Raw genomic sequence first — 17,395 nt, forward strand, 5'->3', positions numbered from 1 at the left:
GAGCTTTAGTCATTAACTTTTGCTGCACTGATGCCCCTCAGAGCAATTCCATCTTCTATTGAATGAAGGGAAAAACAACCCCAAAATATATCCACTGGTGTCTTTTATTAAGTTATGCAAAATACAGTATTAATTATGACACTGCATGCATTTTAGACAATATAAATGCAAGCCTACAGAAAATGTGACAAAGAAACCCTCAATTACTTTTGAGGTAGTATACAAGGAAAAATAGGAAAGCAGAAACACAGTGGATTAAAAGAACAAAATATTAGTATCACTTTGTGCATACATTAGTCACTCATAAATACATTTGTATGAAATAACTTAAGATACAATTCCATTCTTGTTAAAAAATATACTTCTTGAAATTCACCATTCTTGTTTTTTTTTTGATTTCACATGACATTTTATGGTATTTTGTCAGGTGGGTTTATTTTTTTGTCACTGTCATCATGATTTTACCCTTTTCCTCCAAGAATTTAGGCACAGATGGCCTCATGCACAAAAATAAATAAGAAACCTGCTTGAAGGGAAAAGAATTCTGCTCAAATAGCTTAGGATAGTCTAATAAATACATTTTTGTTTATAAAAATATTTCAGGTTTATAAAAGAGGGGAGGGGGCAGTCTCCCATGTGGAAAGGACGTCAAGTGAAAAGTGCTGTATAACGTTTTTGAAGAGATTTTGTTTTAAACATATAGTACCGTTATGAATATATATTCCATAATAATCCTGTTTCTTGGAACCCTATTGTTCACTAGGAGTATCAAATGCTCTGTCCTTCCTTTTGTTTGCTGCCTTATTGCCACGTGGGGGGGAGCCTAGTTCAGAAGGGTTCCGTATAACTGTGCTTTTGTAAGGCTGTCCTTCCGACTCAGGCCAGTGCTCCCCGTCCGCTGGAACTGCGGCTGCTTGCCGTGAACACCCGCATGGCTTCCTTGATCCATGGAAGACTGGTGGATTTCTGGAGCCTCCACTGAGCTCTGATTGAGTGACTCTGCTGAGCTGTTGGGGCTCACGTCCACGTATTCTCTTTTCAATACCGGGCTATTCTCGATGTTTTTGCTACTGCATAACTGGACAGTGATCCTTTCGTTTTTTTGGTCTCTCGATTCTTTTGTTTTGTAAGTGGGCAATTTGTCCTGTTTACAGCTCGTGCTGATGTCAATGTTCAGGCCACTGTCTGTTCTCAGGAAGCAAGAATCCACAAGTCTGCTTTGGCAGATGTCATCTCCCTCCGAGCAGCTGTCTGCTTTGTAACTAGCATAGATGGGGCTTGTTCGACTGTCCCCTTTCTTGATGGGGCTGCTGTAGTACTGCTCTGAGAAACTGCAGGGCGACAGCCGGCCAGCGTTCCTGTAGGAGTACGCTCCAATGTCCTCCACGCTCAGCTGCCTCCACCGCCCTGGCAAGTCTTCTTCTGAAAGGTGGGTGCTCCTGCACTCATTCCTCATTTTCTGGTTTGCCAGAGCCTGCTGGGGTGTTATGGCTGAGAAATGAAAAGGTTCGTTTGCATATGGAGGCAGAGTCCTGGTAAAAGCGGGCGAGTTCTCGTTGTCGTCAGCGAGCTCGGCGTGCTGCGCGGGTTTGGGCTTGGCGAACCTGGGGCTCCCCTGGGGCTCGTAACCCGCGGGCGACTTCCTCTCAAACAGCTCCTCGCGGTTGCTCATGTAGATGGCCTGCTGGGAGGCTGTCAGCGTGTTGGCTTGGGCGTTCTCCTTCTCCTCAGACGTGACGCTGAAGCTGGAGTAGGAGCTGGAGGTTGGCAGAGAGGTGATGTACTCTGGGAAGGCTTCGTGGGAGAAGCTGGAGTGGAAACCATCCTCTTCCACAGTGCTGTCCGTGGAGTTTTGGGAGCGCAAGAACCCCACGTCTTTCACCTGCGTGTCCACACTCGGCCGCCTCTCCCTCCTCCTCTCCTCGGGGCAGTAAAGGGCCGTGTCACTGCAGTAGATGTCAGACTTGTACTGGGGTCTCTGTCCGACTTTTCCAGCAGAGTCCTGGAAATTGAGATCCCTGGTGGATGGGCTTGACAGGTGTGAGGACAAGCTGTGTGGGTCGGGTTTCTCCAGTACTTTGGCGATGACGCAGGTGGGAATGGTATCGGCGTAAGAGGTGTGGCACAAGGGGACAGAAAGGCTGCACCCATGTTTTTCCAGGTGGATGCTGACCCTCTCCTGAAAGTCAGTTGGCAACTGCAACATGAAGAGATGGCAAGGAGAGAGGAGAAAAGGGTACATGTCAATAGAGGTGTCAGATGAGTGCTGTCTATGACATTACATAGCTCACCATACCTGGTTCTGTGTGATGGCCACGATCTTTGTGCATTTCTTGAAACAAATGTAATCAAATGAATTTTGTTTGTTTACTTAACATTTATGCATCTTCCTCTGGTTTTGCTCACGGATAACACTGTGAAACTGAAATGTTTCCTTCCAAATTAATTCACGTTGGAGAGGAATGATCATAGAATTGCTCAGGTCAGTAGAGGCCTCTACAGTCCTCAAGTCCAGCCATTAACCCGGCACTTCCAGGTTTATTTTACTGATGTAAATAAAGTATGTAGTAAACAACAATCTTAAAAAGGCAGGAAGGGAATTACAGCCTACAGCAGCACTTTCCAGACTGTGTGCTTGGGTGTGATTTGCAGTTGGAGTGTGGGTGTGCAGAGGTCTCTGTGGGTGTGAGGAAGGAGGAAGAGATCATTTCTATTCTGTTCTTCTTTTGTCTTTCCTCAAGCTCATCTTGCCAAATTGGCTCCTGCCCTCCAGCATCACCTTTGATAAACAATGCTGTTTGAAGATGCAGAGAAGCTGACTGACACTTATAAAAGAGGTGCTGGCTGCTGTGACAGGATTATTCCTGTGCTGGGAAGAAGCAGATCAAGCTGCCTTCCTTGCCCTTTCAGCTGGACACTGCTTGTCAGATCAACCATCCACATAAGCCTCAACAAACTGACAGAAAAATCACCAAGACCTGAACTCACATTGTGATACCTGTGACAGTATTAAGCAATAAGTCTGTTGTGTATCAGATATAATATATATTTTTTTTAGAAAGTCAGGATCAGAGCTGTGGATGATGGTTTCACCTGCCATTCTGTCATGTGGACCAGAAGAGAGAGACATTCCTTGGTGGAGCCTACTCAGGTATCACCAAGCACGCTTTCCTGTCAAATTTTATCTGCCTTGCTCACTTGAGATCTCTAACAATGGTCAGAAAGCAGTATGAGAGAGGCTGTCTCTCCCTATTTCTTGCTGGAAATCAGAATTCATGTTTGGAATAAGTTTTGAGTTTGTGATATTGTTAGTTCCTTTGATATTCCTGTTGATTTATGCCACTTGGGAATTAATCCCTTCAGTGCTGGGCTGAACTGTGATTTACTCAGCACTTTCTTTTCATAACTAGAAATCAAGTTCCTTTTTACAAACTAATCAATGGTTAACCTTATGACCTTAGCAATCTCACTTCCTCCCTAAATTTGTTCCTCTAGAGGAGAGAATACTACAAATACCTGCTGTTGTTCTCCTTCCCTCTATTTTTGACAAAGGAAATTTAAGGTACCTGCTCCTTGTGGCCTCACATTTTGTGAGATATGGAGATCCTCTTTTAATTCCCAAATCTCACTGTGTTCAAAATACAACGTGTAGTGAAATGACATTCCTGTTATTTGTAGTAGGACGAGTGTTTTTTCAACCAACAGACCTTCCAGGATATTTCAGATTCATCATTATGTTGCTAATTAACTCATATGTCCTCCACTAGAAATAAATGATATTGCCAGTCTGCTGGCAGGCAGCAACATTAGTCATAGTAAGTACAGATGCAACAAAGATTGAATAAACAGGTTGTAAAGTAGGCCTGGTGTAAAAAGCCATAGAAATGAGGAAAAAGAAATAATTAATTTAATGTGAAAATGATGTATGGGGCAGCTCTTATTTTAGTATCCTGTAGCACCACTATTTGATCTATTTTATACATGTTATTAAGATTATGAAATGTGTTAAAAGAACATTATTTTATGGGCACTGCCCTGGAAACTGGAATTACTAAAACGATACTGCTATCACATTACTATATTTTACTACAGTTTAGGTTTCTGGATAACATACAATAGTTTATCAGGCAATATTTGCATTTTTAAAGAATTTATTGGCTGTGACAGCACATTCACACTTGCTAAATTAATAAATGCTTGGACTAATGAGTGGAGATTGCCTGTTTAACTGAGTATATGACAGTCTGGGAAACTGGGGGCAGATCTCACACTTGTGATAGTTCTCTGCAAATAAACAATTAAATGTTCTTAAGGTCCTAATTAGAACAGGTAGGGTGATTTCAAGTGTGAGTAATGTAATGGTAATTCCTTGATACAATTTGCTAAGGGAACTCAGTTAACAGGAAAAAATAACAGGACCAACATAACAGTTAATTTGGAAGCTCTGTCTCTGTTTCATAAAATCATTGTCTGGTAGACAGAAAAATCTTGCTCCATCTTTATTTACCAGGGTTGTTCAGTGCTCCAAAGCCATCTACTGACTTAGACATGGTTTGTATATTCCAAATTTAATTTTGCAGTATTCCATTGGAGAATTGCACAAGAGAGGCCATTTGGGGGATGCTGATGGGACTGAAGGAGGGAAGGCTATTTACCCTTCACTGAAGCAATATGTGTGAGGAAGGTGCTATTGCTTTGTGCAGGGCCTGGATCCCTAAAGAGCTGTCTTCTTTACTGGGATAATATTTGCCTCCCCTTTAAGGAGCCTATTCCTCAAGCCTCGTTTCCTTGGAAGCGAGGATTATTAATTAAAGTTTACACCTTGGAAATCAATCACTCGGTGCTCTGGTTTCTTCAGAAAAAGATATTTGTTCTGGCAGTCCATTTTAAAATTCGGGTTTGGAAACTAGCTGGACTGGAAAATAGCTTCAGGAGGAAAATTGATTCTATCAGAATCCCTGACGCCTGTGGCTCGTCATTTCCCTGCCCTCAGCCCACTGCTCCTGCACAGCCTTTTGCACTCTGGAGTCCACAGCACTTCAGTGTTTTACTAAAGCTTTGCTGCACAGGCACTCAGTGCAGCCCCATCCTGCTGGACAGGAGAGGTTTGGGGAAAGAGCCTTCCTTCAGGTTCCATCATGGGTGGAACAAATTCACATTGGTGCTGTGCTTTTGTCAGCAGCTCCCTGGACTGCACAAATGCAGACGGTGCACGAGGGCTCCTGTGGTTTAGTGGGTGTGTGGAGCAGTAAAAGCCTTAAGGGCAAACAAATTCTGGAATTGATACATGCAAAATAACCCGTTTTCCATACAATATTTATGTCATCAGCCAAGGTTGGTCACATTACCTCTGAAAGTTTATGTGCCCTGTCATAGTTCTTGCTGCACTGGAGAAGCTGAGCAGCCAAATTGCAGTCCTTCCTGTAGAGCTCCTGGAAAAAACAAAACATAACCTCCTCTTTAAAGTTTGCAAAGCACTTGTGGCTGTCAGCCCTTCTCCCATGCCTGATCAATCTTTTCAAAATTCATTTTGGGGAGATTTGGAGCATACTTTAATTTCTAAACACAATAAGATGCTTTGTTGTTTCTTGCACAACCTAGAGATATTTCCTCCTTTGCTCTGTGAGGGTTGGTAAAATTACTAAGAATAAAATTTTGAGATCTGTTACAACAGGACAGTAATCTGCATTTCAGAAGATGAATATTTACCATTAGGAACTGAATTTTTTACTAACATGCGTGGTACTGTGAAGGCTAAAAAACCATGATCTTTTAAACAAAAAAGAAAATTTTTACTGGGTATGATCTAGTTGAGCACTAAAATACTACTTTAAAAAGTGCTAAAATAATCTTATGAGATTGTGGGAGAAATTAATTACAGAAATATACATTGTGTTGATTTTTTTAAAAGGGAGACTCTTTCTCCTTTTGATATTTCTGGGTGGTTCCTGGCTCCTTTGATATCTTGCAGAATGCAGCTATAGAAATTTATTAAATCTCACTGCAAATATTTGATGCTGCAGAATAGAATATTTTCACTGGGCAAGAAATCACCGTGAGAATTCCACACAAGGAAGGAGAGAATTTCAGCAAGCTGCTTATACTGTCTTGGTATTGAATGGCTCCCTCAGCCTATTTAATGGGAAAATTCAGCACACAGATTTGCCCTTCACTTAAATTTGATTTAGCACACATGACTGTGTAACTGTATCCTTCAGCCAGTATCTCTGGCTCCCTGAAGGTAGGAGCTGTATTTTGTTTTTCCTTTTCCTTATCTAGTTGCATTAAAACCAAGGCTGGCTTCAGAAGCTGGCTTTATAGGTGGGCAGAGATGGGATATACAAAGCATGAAAGTGCTATGGGCATTGGGCTGTGTTAATCTGTAAAAATTAGTATGTGTTTGGAGACAAAAAGTGTGGAATACTGATGTAATTTGGATTTTCTCTGATGTTAATGTCATAATTTTATTGCAAGCCAGTTTTTAAAGCTGCATTAATTCTCTTAAAAACTCATAAAGAAATTTTCTGTGAAAAAGAAAGTTCCTCTGTTTTAAAGGACAATTTTAAAGTATTCTGTAATAAGAGAAGTAACAAGATCTTCTTGTGAGTCTTTCAGTGATGGGGATAGCTGTCCTGTGAACATTAGTTCATATTTTTTCACATTCAAGGACCTTTAGACACTTTTTTTTGGTGTTTTTTTTTTCTCTGTCTTTGTGAGATATTATGCATGCCCCTTCTGCTTCAAATGTGCTGTATTCATTTATGTGGATCTTAAATTTTATATTAGGACACACTATTTTCATTCCTGAAAAAGAACCCAAGAATTCAATTTAGAAGTGAAATCTGTTGCCTGTGCATGTGACTTGGATGTGTTGCACATCCATTAAACCCAGTGTGTAGTGCTGCACAATGTACAGCACAGACAGGTACCCCGAGTCCCATATGGCATTTCCAGGCACACAAAAGTGATCTCTCTCCAGAACCTAATCCTTTCTTCAAAAGCTCTGTGCCTCTCTTTCTGCTCAGTGGTTGTCATGGAGAGCACGGAAAGCATTTCTGACACTTTATTTTTAGCAGCTTTAAAAATTACTACAGAAAAATTACATGTGAGCCACATGTGCCACGTGTACTTTGTTCTCAACCTGCTGGGCCAAGCCATGTGACTGGAGTGACCTTCTCTCCTTTTATGCTTGCCTGAATGGAAACCAGCCATATCTGTGAGAACTGGAACAATAGCTGGCAATTAATGCCAGAAGTGTTTCCCCCAGTTTAAAATATGTTTTTGTATTGGAAGCATCATTTCACATTTCTGTCAGAAGAGAGAGAGAAAATACAATTGAAGAAAGAAATATTGCTGAGACAAAAACATTCTCCCCATGTAGGATTCTTCAGTTTATCACTTCTGTACTTATTAGGTTTAATCTTAGTGGTTTGTTTTGTAGTCCTTTATTTTAAAATTTGTAATATAACCTTTACTCTTATTAGTGATACTACACATAATCACAGATTGTCCTGAGCTGGAAGGGACCCACAAGGATCATCAAGTCCAACTCCTGGCCCTGCACAGCAGCATCCCCAAGAGCTCACCATGTGCCTGAGAGCTTTGTACAAACCCTTCTTGAGCTGGGGCTGTGAGCACAGCCCTGGGGAGCTGTTCCAGAGCCCACCCACCCTCTGGCTGTGGGATCTTTTCCTGACATCCAACCTAAATCTCCCCTGACTTAATTTCATGGTTTTTTCTCAAGACCTGCTGTGGCAGAACTCAGTCCATGGGCCAACCCCAAGTCTGAAGAAGTGGTACTGTTATTTGAGGCCTCTGGACCATATCCTAGTGCTCAGAGTGAAACTGTGAGTACTGAAAACACCTCAAAAGGGGGTTCAAACCTGACTCCATCAAGTAGTATAAATGCAGGCATACTTAAAGGGAGATTTCTGCAACTTTCTTCCACCTCTATTTTAAATCAAAAATAACTCCACTGATTACAGGTGAATTATTCTGGAGGTATACCTGTGCTTCCAAAACCTGGATGTAGCCCATTACTTTTACCACATCCCATTACTTATAGCTGTTGGAGTTATAGAGTAACACTTTCAACTCAACTTCTCTAAAAGTTAGAGGTCAGATTGGGAACTTTTTATTTCAGTTGGAAAGCTGTTAATTGCACAGGCAGAGTTCACATCAACAGGCTCTTTAATGAGATTAAATGCTCCCAGCTATGATTAAGAGTTCATGTGAAATATGGGAAGATTGAATGTAAGATGCTGGAAAATAAGTGCTAACAGAAACATGTCTTCTGCAGATGAATTTTTTATTAAATGTGGAAGGAATGGCACAATAATGAACTAAATGCCTGCACTATTCCTCTCTTTGCTGTCTTTGTAGGTTTGTCTCAGGAAGGATTTAATGAGCTTGTTGCCAGCTGTGCTACTGATGCCATTTTTCAGCAGTGTTTAATGAGATGGAGGGTGACAATTTCCAGAGATGTTCCCTGTTTTGTCCCACACAGAGACAGGCCCATTTTTACAGGTGAACAGCTGGGAAAGCCTGGCTCCTGCTCCCTGCAGGGGTGGTCTGAGCGACAGGCTGGGTCAGCCCTGCCTGCTGCTAGCAGAGCTGGCTTGTGCTGGCCTTTCTGGTGAGCAAAGACCAAAAGATCAAAGAATTGCAGGAAATACAGGGCTCTCCTCTGTGCCTCAAACCCTTCTGATGAGTCCCCACTCCACACAAGTCCCTGCAACAGCTCTGACCACGTGCTTGCACCGATTTGCTGTTCTGATGGCAAAATCCATGTGGGAATATTGCTATCTCTTAGAATATTGTTTCATCAGTTTCAGGCTAGATGTAAAGAAAAAAATTTCAATGAAAAGTCTCACCACAACCCATGGCATAAGAGCTGGAGTTACAAAATGATGGGAACAAACAAACAAGCATTAATTTTAACTGTTGAGGTGACAGGTTACATTTTATACAAATATAAAATACTATTCTATAGTTTCATGGGAAGTGCAAGACCCAATTTGTTTTTGAATATAATCTCAAAGTGAATAATTAATACTTACATTGTCTTCTGACAACTTATCTATTGTCACCTTGGCTTCTATTAAGTGATTATTGAGTGCAATTATTTCATGGCTCAAAGCCCGTTTTTCCTCTTCGTAATGTTGACCCTGCATAGAAAATGGAGTAGTCAGTGTTTTTCTACTGTCAGAATATTTCAGGTAAAGGTCCACTGGCTGATGTCATTCTCAAATCCAGAGGAAAGCACAACAGACCAACGCTTTTTTTCTTCCTTCCCGCCTCTCCTCTTATTTGTTTTCTCCAGTATTTAGCTTAGAAGATGAGGTAAAGTTCTTTAGAACTATGGAAGTCAGACTGAGCTCATGTTAGAAACCTCCACAGAAGGCTCCAGTTAGCCTGTGCAAGAGCATTCCACTGAGCATCAATCAGTACATCCCTACCTAGCCACAGGACAGGGTCTAACATGGAAGGGACTGGAGTTGCTCTTTTACTGCTAGAATGTTTCACTTGTGCTATCATTTCCCATCCTCATCAGGAAGGAAGAACAATATTTAAAAAGAAAAGGAGCTGTATTTGAGCCAATTTCATTTTAGCTGTTGACTGTTCTGGCTGATTTAAAAGCCCTGATTAAGGTTGTTCATTTCTCAAGGTGAATGTTTACCTGATTGCAGGGTTAGCACTCATTAGCAGAACAAAATCCACTGTGGCATATCAGGAAAACAGTCTGATTCAAATTTCTTTCTGCCCACTAATTTAATCTTGTTACCAGTAGGATGTAACTCTTTATTATAAATGCAAAGAGATCAGTGAAAAGAATGAAATGCCACTGGCCCTTCCCACCTTTTGTTTCATTTTGATACACAGTGCTTATTGTACTGCTTTTCATTTGAAAAATCATTGGGTACCAGTCATTTATAACCCTGCCTCCAGCCTTACACTGGTATTAAAAAGTATGGCAGCTTCTAGGTGCTCTGAGATGAAGATCATCTTCTGTGCACTCAGAGCTGCAACAAGAAGGTTTGAAAAGCATCTCGAGGGTCTTTTAGAAAGGTACATTGCCATAAGAAGAGAAGGTGGGGCAAACCCTAATACACATCTGTTTTGTTTAGTGAACTCCATCCAGTGACAAATTCTCAGTCTCAGTGGTGCTGAGCAATAGCACAAGAGGCTACAGGTGGAGACTGGAACGTGGGAAGTTCACCTGAATATGAGGAAGGAATTCTGTGCTGTGAGGTGGCTGAGCAATGGAGCAGGGTGCTTACAGAGGCTGAGGAGATACTAAAAATCTCCCTGGACACCATTCTAAGTAAAGTGCTCCAGAGAACTCTATTTGAGCAGGGAGATTGGACTAGATCTCCAAGTGGATCTAGCAGATCCACTTCACTAGAAGTGAAGTGATCCCTTCCAACCTCAACCATTCTGTGATTCTGTGCATGTCACTTCCTATTTTCAGTTGTGAAGGACTGAAATTCCCCAAAAGTCATATTTTCAGGGTCACACAAAAACCTTCTCTCAACACACACTTGACATTGTCAGCTAATTGACAGCAAGGGGAATTGGGTGTTTTGAAGTCCGAATGAATATCAAGGTTAATTATCCAGCTGCAAAGCACCAGCCTGTATTAAAGGAGGGTGATTGAATTGGAAGTGGCAGCTCCCATCCTAAGCTGCTATTTAAAGAAAAACACCTTCTCAAATGGTCTGAGCAAACCCACAGCTTGCTTTAAACCGTGCAGATATGATGGAAGTGTCTTTGTGAAGGTCTGGACTGGCCTATTTTAGTGTCAGTTTTCTGTGGACTGTCTGTTCCCTCTGTCCTGACAGCCCAGGTCTGGAGGCTGGCTCAGGCTTGACACCTCTCCCCTCCTTGTTCCCATTGCTCAGGCACTCCTGCCTGGGGACTTCCTCATGGAAGGCCAAAGTGCAGCTCTGAGAGCTTGCAAAGCTCCAACTTTAGTGATTTTAACCAGACACAGGGCTGTGTTTTTAATTAGGCAGAGCAACGTGGTTTTATATGAGACCCTAAACTATCACTGATTTTATAGTGAACTAAACAACCAGGCACTTTGTAAACCTCCTGGCCATCTGTGCACCTCTGAAAATCTGTCTCTTTTGGGACTGTGACTGAAGATTACATTTTCAGAGGTATTTAGCTGTGTAATGAGGTAGACAAGTGACTACCTAAGTACCCACAAAAAATATGTCCCCTCAATTTTTGAAGTAATTTCATGCTTTTGAAGGATCCAGGTCCACTGAGTACAGACATCATCTTCCAAATATTCATTTGTATGGAAGACGTTATCAGTCCTTGTATGACAAGTTGTCATACCAGGACAGCTGATTTGTTGAACTCCGTTGCTCTAAATCTCTCTGATCTCAGTAACTGTTGCTCTTGCCTAGCCAAATTGAACTTTACTCATTCTATTTTGCAGTTCAGGAGAGAATATCTGATCGAGGATTTATAGTTTTCAGGAGAGAAACTAATAAGGCAGCATATTCAGGCATTGGAAGCACTACTTTCCACTGCATTTGAGTAATGCTGAATCTGGCTGAATTATGATTTCATTTTATTTCACTTATGATAACATTTGGATGATGTTTCCCAGGCTTTTTATCTGCTCAAGTGTGACTTGAAAAAGTATTCTATATTTATTGAACTGTAAAACTTGCCCCAGTTCAGATTTATGCTGTACAGGTCAGCAGGTGGACACCAAGGTAATAAACACCTCAGCAGTGCTGTGGAGAAGAGAGAGTGAGAAGGAAAGGCCAGTCCCAGTCTTCTCCACCACTGTTAATCACATCTTTCATCTGAAATCAGTGTCACTGGCAAGAGCAAAGAGTCTGTTCCAATGGGGCAAAATGAGGTAGCCTAAAGGTGGGCAGGACACTGCAATCCTTTGGCATACTGGCCATGCACTGTGTGTCCATCTTTGGAGGTTCAGGGCTTCAGCCAGACATTATTGTGGAGCAGTGCTGGCCACAAGGGGACAAAGGCTTAACCCTGACACCACCTATGGGAGAGCAGTGCAGCTGGAAGGGACAGGATGGTAGTGTTGGATCACTGCTTTAGAAGGATTGCTGGTCACTGGGGGCTGCAACTTTGACCTCTCCACTTGCAGTCAAGCAACCATTGTCAGCATCAGATTGTCAGAGAGGCATGAAAGGAGGATGGGAATCATAATATCAATGCTATGATCATGAGTTACAAATGTAAATGCTTATTTTACTTGTAACCACTTTTGGCAGATCCCTCTATTTCTGGTAGCTTATAGAAGCTTGGTCCTCCTACTCCACCATAAGGCTTGTGACCCCTCCTCCCTCCTTTTGGCACTGCTCTCTGCTCTGCAGGTGCTCATATCCAATCTCTCAAAACTCAGTAGTGAATTAATTCAGGGGTGTTATTGATATGCCAATAGCTTGCAGCTGGGCTGAGCTTTCCTGAAGTCCACTCCAAAATGCCAGAGCTACAGACTGCAGTGGGCGGAGTGGCTGGTGGATCCTTGCTCAGAAATCTCTGTTGAGTCAGCTCTGTGCATCTTCTGCCCCCCTCATCCCTTGACACAGAGCCAGGACACGAGAACACAGCTCTGTAGTGTCTGACTAACACAAGAGAACTACGCTCATGTGCCCACATCTGAGTCAGATCAGATTTGCTCTGCTGGGTGAATCCAGCAGTCACAGCGCCAGGGCTGAGGGCACCTTGCTCCCATCCTGGATTTAGCATGACCCTCAGTGCATCCTTACCAGATCTGAGGAATGGATTGAATATCTGTTCTTCACAAATGAACCAAATTCTATGATAAAATATATAATCTCTGTCTGGAACCTTCGTGTCTTTTTTATAATTTGCATCTATCACAGTGAAAACATCCCTCATATATTTAAAGACCCATAAAAATATAAGTTGATGCTTTCAAAAGTGTTTGGTGCCATCTAATCCCTACATCTAAAATCTGTGATATAAGTGGGGTGAAGAGAACTTTGCTAGGTTAATTCAACATGAAATAACTAATAGATAAGTGTATTTTTAAAAGTAACAAAAGCTGGATGAAAAGTTCTGCTTATCTTGCATATTAGTGGATCCATAAAGGTTACTGCTGTAGTCCTTCAGCAGAAATGGGCAGGCTAAAAGTTCTCCCTCTCTGGTAATCTTTCAGCCTCCCTTCATTGCTTTCCAGCAGCTGGAGGGTGTCCTACCCTAAGCAGTGTCAAGGCTTGGCTGCCTCCTGTGGTCTCTGCTGTCCTGTGGGAGCTCTGGTGTGTGGAGTCCTTTGGAAAGCAGCCTCAGGTTTGCAAATGGGAAGTGCTGATCTGTGGAAATGTCAGACTTTTCAAACATGGCAAAGTAAATCTTGACATTCCGGTGAGGAACATTTCTGTGGGTGCAATTTCAATGCTACAGTGACAATAATGTAATGGCTGTAGTGACCAGCCAGGTGTTAGTGGCCAGCAGTATTCCTTTGGGAATACTTCTTAATAAGTAGTGCCCAAATGACAGACAGAAAGAGAGGGAGAGACTTTTTCTGTTACAAATACCACCAGAGTGATACTGGTATCCCATCCTGAATGCCTTGACAGAGGCTTGCTACAGTGGTTTTGGATGAGGAATGCAGGCAGAATTTTGTTCCCTTTTTTCTCTACTACTCTACTTGTCCAGGAGGAACATAACACTCTGACAGGAGAAATTCCCCACCTTTGTGGACCAGTGCAACACTGTTAACTCAGTACATTTCTCCTAGACCAGCAGTCACAATCTTTTCACTGCTCATGCTTTGAGGTATCTGCTAGGAAATGCAGAGAGTGGACTGTCTTGTGGATTGTAGTCAGAAAACGAGTGCTGATTATACCAGTGGGGAAATACTTTCAAAACAAACTCTCTATGTTTTCTGGTGATATTTTATAACCTCATTGAAATCATCTAATGAAGGACAGAACTGAGCAACTGAAGATGACAACTGGGAGGAGTGGTGGGTACAGCAGTGGGTGGTGCTGCCCTCCCCAGGGTCCTCACAGGCTGGAGAAATGGCCTGACAGGAACCTCATTTCAACAAGGAGTGGTGCAAAATTCTGCACCTGGGAAGAACAACCCCTTGCACCAATGCATGCCTGGGACCACCCAGCATATCATGCAGCTATTCAGAAAGGATTGGGAGGTCCTGGTAGAAGCCAAGCTGAGCACAAGCCACCAGTGTGTTTCCTGGCTGGAAAGAATGCCAAAGGTTACCCTGGGCTGCATTAGGCAGTGCTGGCAGCAAGCTGGGGGAGATGAGTCTTCCCTTCAGCATTGCTGTGGCCACACCCAGAGCTCTGTGTCCAGCTCAGGTCTCAGCACAGGTGCATAAAGACTTACTGGGGAGAGTCTATGGCTGTACTGGAGAGAGTCTATGGCCATACTGGGGAGAGTCTATGGCTGTACTGGGGAGAGTCTATGGCTGTACTGGGGAGAGTCTATGGCTGTACTGGAGAGAGTCTATGGCCATACTGGGGAGAGTCTATGGCCATACTGGAGAGAGTCTATGGCTGTACTGGAGAGAGTCTATGGCCATACTGGGGAGAGTCTATGGCCATACTGGGGAGAGTCTATGGCTGTACTGGGGAGAGTCTATGGCTGTACTGGAGAGAGTCTATGGCCATACTGGGGAGAGTCTATGGCCATACTGGGGAGAGTCTATGGCTGTACTGGAGAGAGTCTATGGCCGTACTGGAGAGAGTCTATGGCTGTACTGGAGAGAGTCTATGGCCGTACTGGAGAGAGTCTATGGCTGTACTGGAGAGAGTCTATGGCCATACTGGGGAGAGTCTATGGCCATACTGGGGAGAGTCTATGGCTGTACTGGAGAGAGTCTAAGGCCATACTGGGGGGAGTCTATGGCCATACTGGAGGGAGTCTATGGCTGTACTGGAGAGAGTCTGTGGCCATACTGGGGAGAGTCTATGGCCATACTGGAGGGAGTCTATGGCTGTACTGGGGAGAGTCTATGGCCATACTGGGGAGAGTCTATGGCCATACTGGAGAGAGTCTATGGCCACACTGGAGAGAGTCTATGGCCACACTGGAGAGAGTCTATGGCCACACTGGAGAGAGTCTATGGCCATACTGGAGGGAGTCTAAGGCCATACTGGGGATAATCTATGGCCATGCTGGAGGGAGTCTATGGTTGCTGGAGGGAGTCTTAGAAACAGCCAGGAAGACAATTAAAGTATTGGAGCATCTCTGTTCTGAGGAAAGACTGAGAGAGCTGGGACAGTTTAGACTGGAGAAAACACAGCTTGAGTGGGATCTTGTCAAATGTGGATAAATATCCAAAGGGATGGTGCAAAGAGAACAGAGCCAGGCTCTCTTCAGAGGTGCCCTGTGACAGGACAAGAAGCAATGGGCGTAGTACCAGTGGCACAACACATGAAACTTCAGCAGTGCCATCTGAATATAGAAAACTTAAACTGTTGGGGCTGACTGGACACTGAAAAGGGTTGCCCAGAGAGACTGTGGAGCTTCCATTCCTGGAAATATTAAAAAACTGTCTGAGCATGGTCCTTGATGACCTGCTGTAGGTGTTGGAGCAGGGAGTTTGAGGCAGATGGTGCCCAGATATCCCTTCAAACCTCAACCATTCTGTCCTTCTGTGAGTTCTGTAATGTATGGCTACCACATCTCACTGGGCTGCTGGCATCACTAGGGTGGTTATGATATGATAGTTTAAATTTCTGTTATTAGCAAATGCTGATATTTGCATGTAAGTAAATACTCTTATTTTTATGAGGAGATAGTCTAATAAACAATTATTACACCTCTAGCTCCTAATAAAATTGAGAACAAGTATGCATGGAAGTTCACTTATGTTTTTCCCTGGCATTCCATCAAGACTTCAAACAGATCCCAGATTTGACTTGGTGTGTGTGAATTCCTGTGTTCTGGAGTCAGTGATGCAATATCTAGTTATTACTGATAATTACAGCAATCATGGAGGCCATGAGTGTGTTATCTACCATGAAGAAAGGGCCCCCAGATGCTCTGTGCATTCCCAGTGATAGTTCAATGACAGCACTTCAGTGATGAGTGAGGATGAATTTGTTTTATAGCATCTGTCAGTACATATCTTGTGTTCTGGTGAGAAATTAATAACAACAACCATTCTTTGTGGAATGGAAGATTGGGAGATTATGCAATGGTCTCTCCCACCAGGTCTGGAAACTTTTCAGTGTTGCAGAGGGTATTAATGTGGATTATTTCAAGTTTAGGTGAAAGAAACTCTTCCTCCCATGCAGGTGTGTCACAGTCTCAGCTGAGCAAGGCAGTGCTGAAACCAAGGGACCTCTTAAGCTGAGTCTTAAAGAGAAAGATATGTGGTTCTGGGCCTGGCTAGGCCAGGGTTATAGCCAGCAAGGTAAAGAAAACAAGAATGAAAAATGTGGTGGAAATAAAACCTTTTTTCCGTGTGTAACTCTGAAAGTTAACAGCTGCTCTATTTGCTGTACTTCCCTGCAGACCATCTGCATAACTTGTTTTATCAATTGGCTCATAAAGAAGCAAAAGATGGTTTAGATTTGCAGGAATTACTGGATATTCTCTGCAGTAATTCCTGATTTTAACCATGTTAGTTTCTGCTCTTCAGATCTTCATGTTTTCATGGCAGATGATGTGCAGGCAGATGTGCCTGTTTATGGCTGCTCTGTGTGAGTTTATCTGCCAGTGAAGAGCAGTGGATATCCCCTACTCACACTCACTGCACCCATGGGCAGGAACTGTAATAAAAAAAGTGAACTGACAAGATCAGAAGAGCAAATGATAATGAAAGACTTTTCAATGAATAATGAGATTGTATCAACAGATACCAGTTCACTACATGATCCTTGGGGTGCAGGATTTGGTGCTGGTAATTGCAGCATGAAAGCAACATTTAATACACATTAAATTTTTAGTTTTACTTCTCTGCACAACAATCTTATTTTGGTTTAACAGTAAAATGAGTATCCAAAGGAGCTGTTCACTTACAGATTCACTGAACCCACAAGTCTATTTAAGAACATGCATCATTACAAGCAATAGAGGAAAAGAGCCAAATGTTTAGCAGATTTATGAGGTAATTCTTTATCAAGTTACAAACAAAACCCCAGGAATGTGTAGGGATGTAGAGGCTGTGGCAGCATCCTGATTGCACTTCATCATCTACCACTGCCTCATCTTTGCCTCCCACTGCAGTAATCCCCAGGACACCCATCCTTGTCTCAATACCTCTTCCAAATGCTAATAGAGCCTGGCTTTCAGGAATTCTGCTACATTATGGTAAGGAGCAATGACTAATTCATTATATTTATCCTACAGAATATTAGATATTTATTTAAAGTGATTTTCTGTTGCCAAGCTGCCAAGGTTGCAG

General features: G+C 42.7%; 1 protein-coding gene across 1 annotated transcript in view; it reads right to left on the bottom strand.

Annotated features, from left to right (window-relative positions):
• Window positions 1-252: 252 nt before the first annotated feature.
• The window catches only part of BEGAIN (brain enriched guanylate kinase associated), a 149,056-nt gene continuing 131,913 nt past the window's right edge, over window positions 253-17,395 (bottom strand). Inside the window, exons 7-9 of the mRNA XM_050974833.1 lie at window positions 9,060-9,167; window positions 5,349-5,432; window positions 253-2,197 (exon numbers count right to left, since the gene is read on the bottom strand). Of these exons, the coding sequence (XP_050830790.1) occupies window positions 824-2,197; window positions 5,349-5,432; window positions 9,060-9,167 (1,566 nt within the window). The 3' untranslated portion in view covers window positions 253-823. The remainder of the gene's footprint in view (window positions 2,198-5,348; window positions 5,433-9,059; window positions 9,168-17,395) is intronic.

The sequence above is a fragment of the Serinus canaria genome, chromosome 5, assembly GCF_022539315.1.
Source record: "Serinus canaria isolate serCan28SL12 chromosome 5, serCan2020, whole genome shotgun sequence".
Classification (NCBI taxonomy): Eukaryota; Metazoa; Chordata; class Aves; order Passeriformes; family Fringillidae; genus Serinus; species Serinus canaria.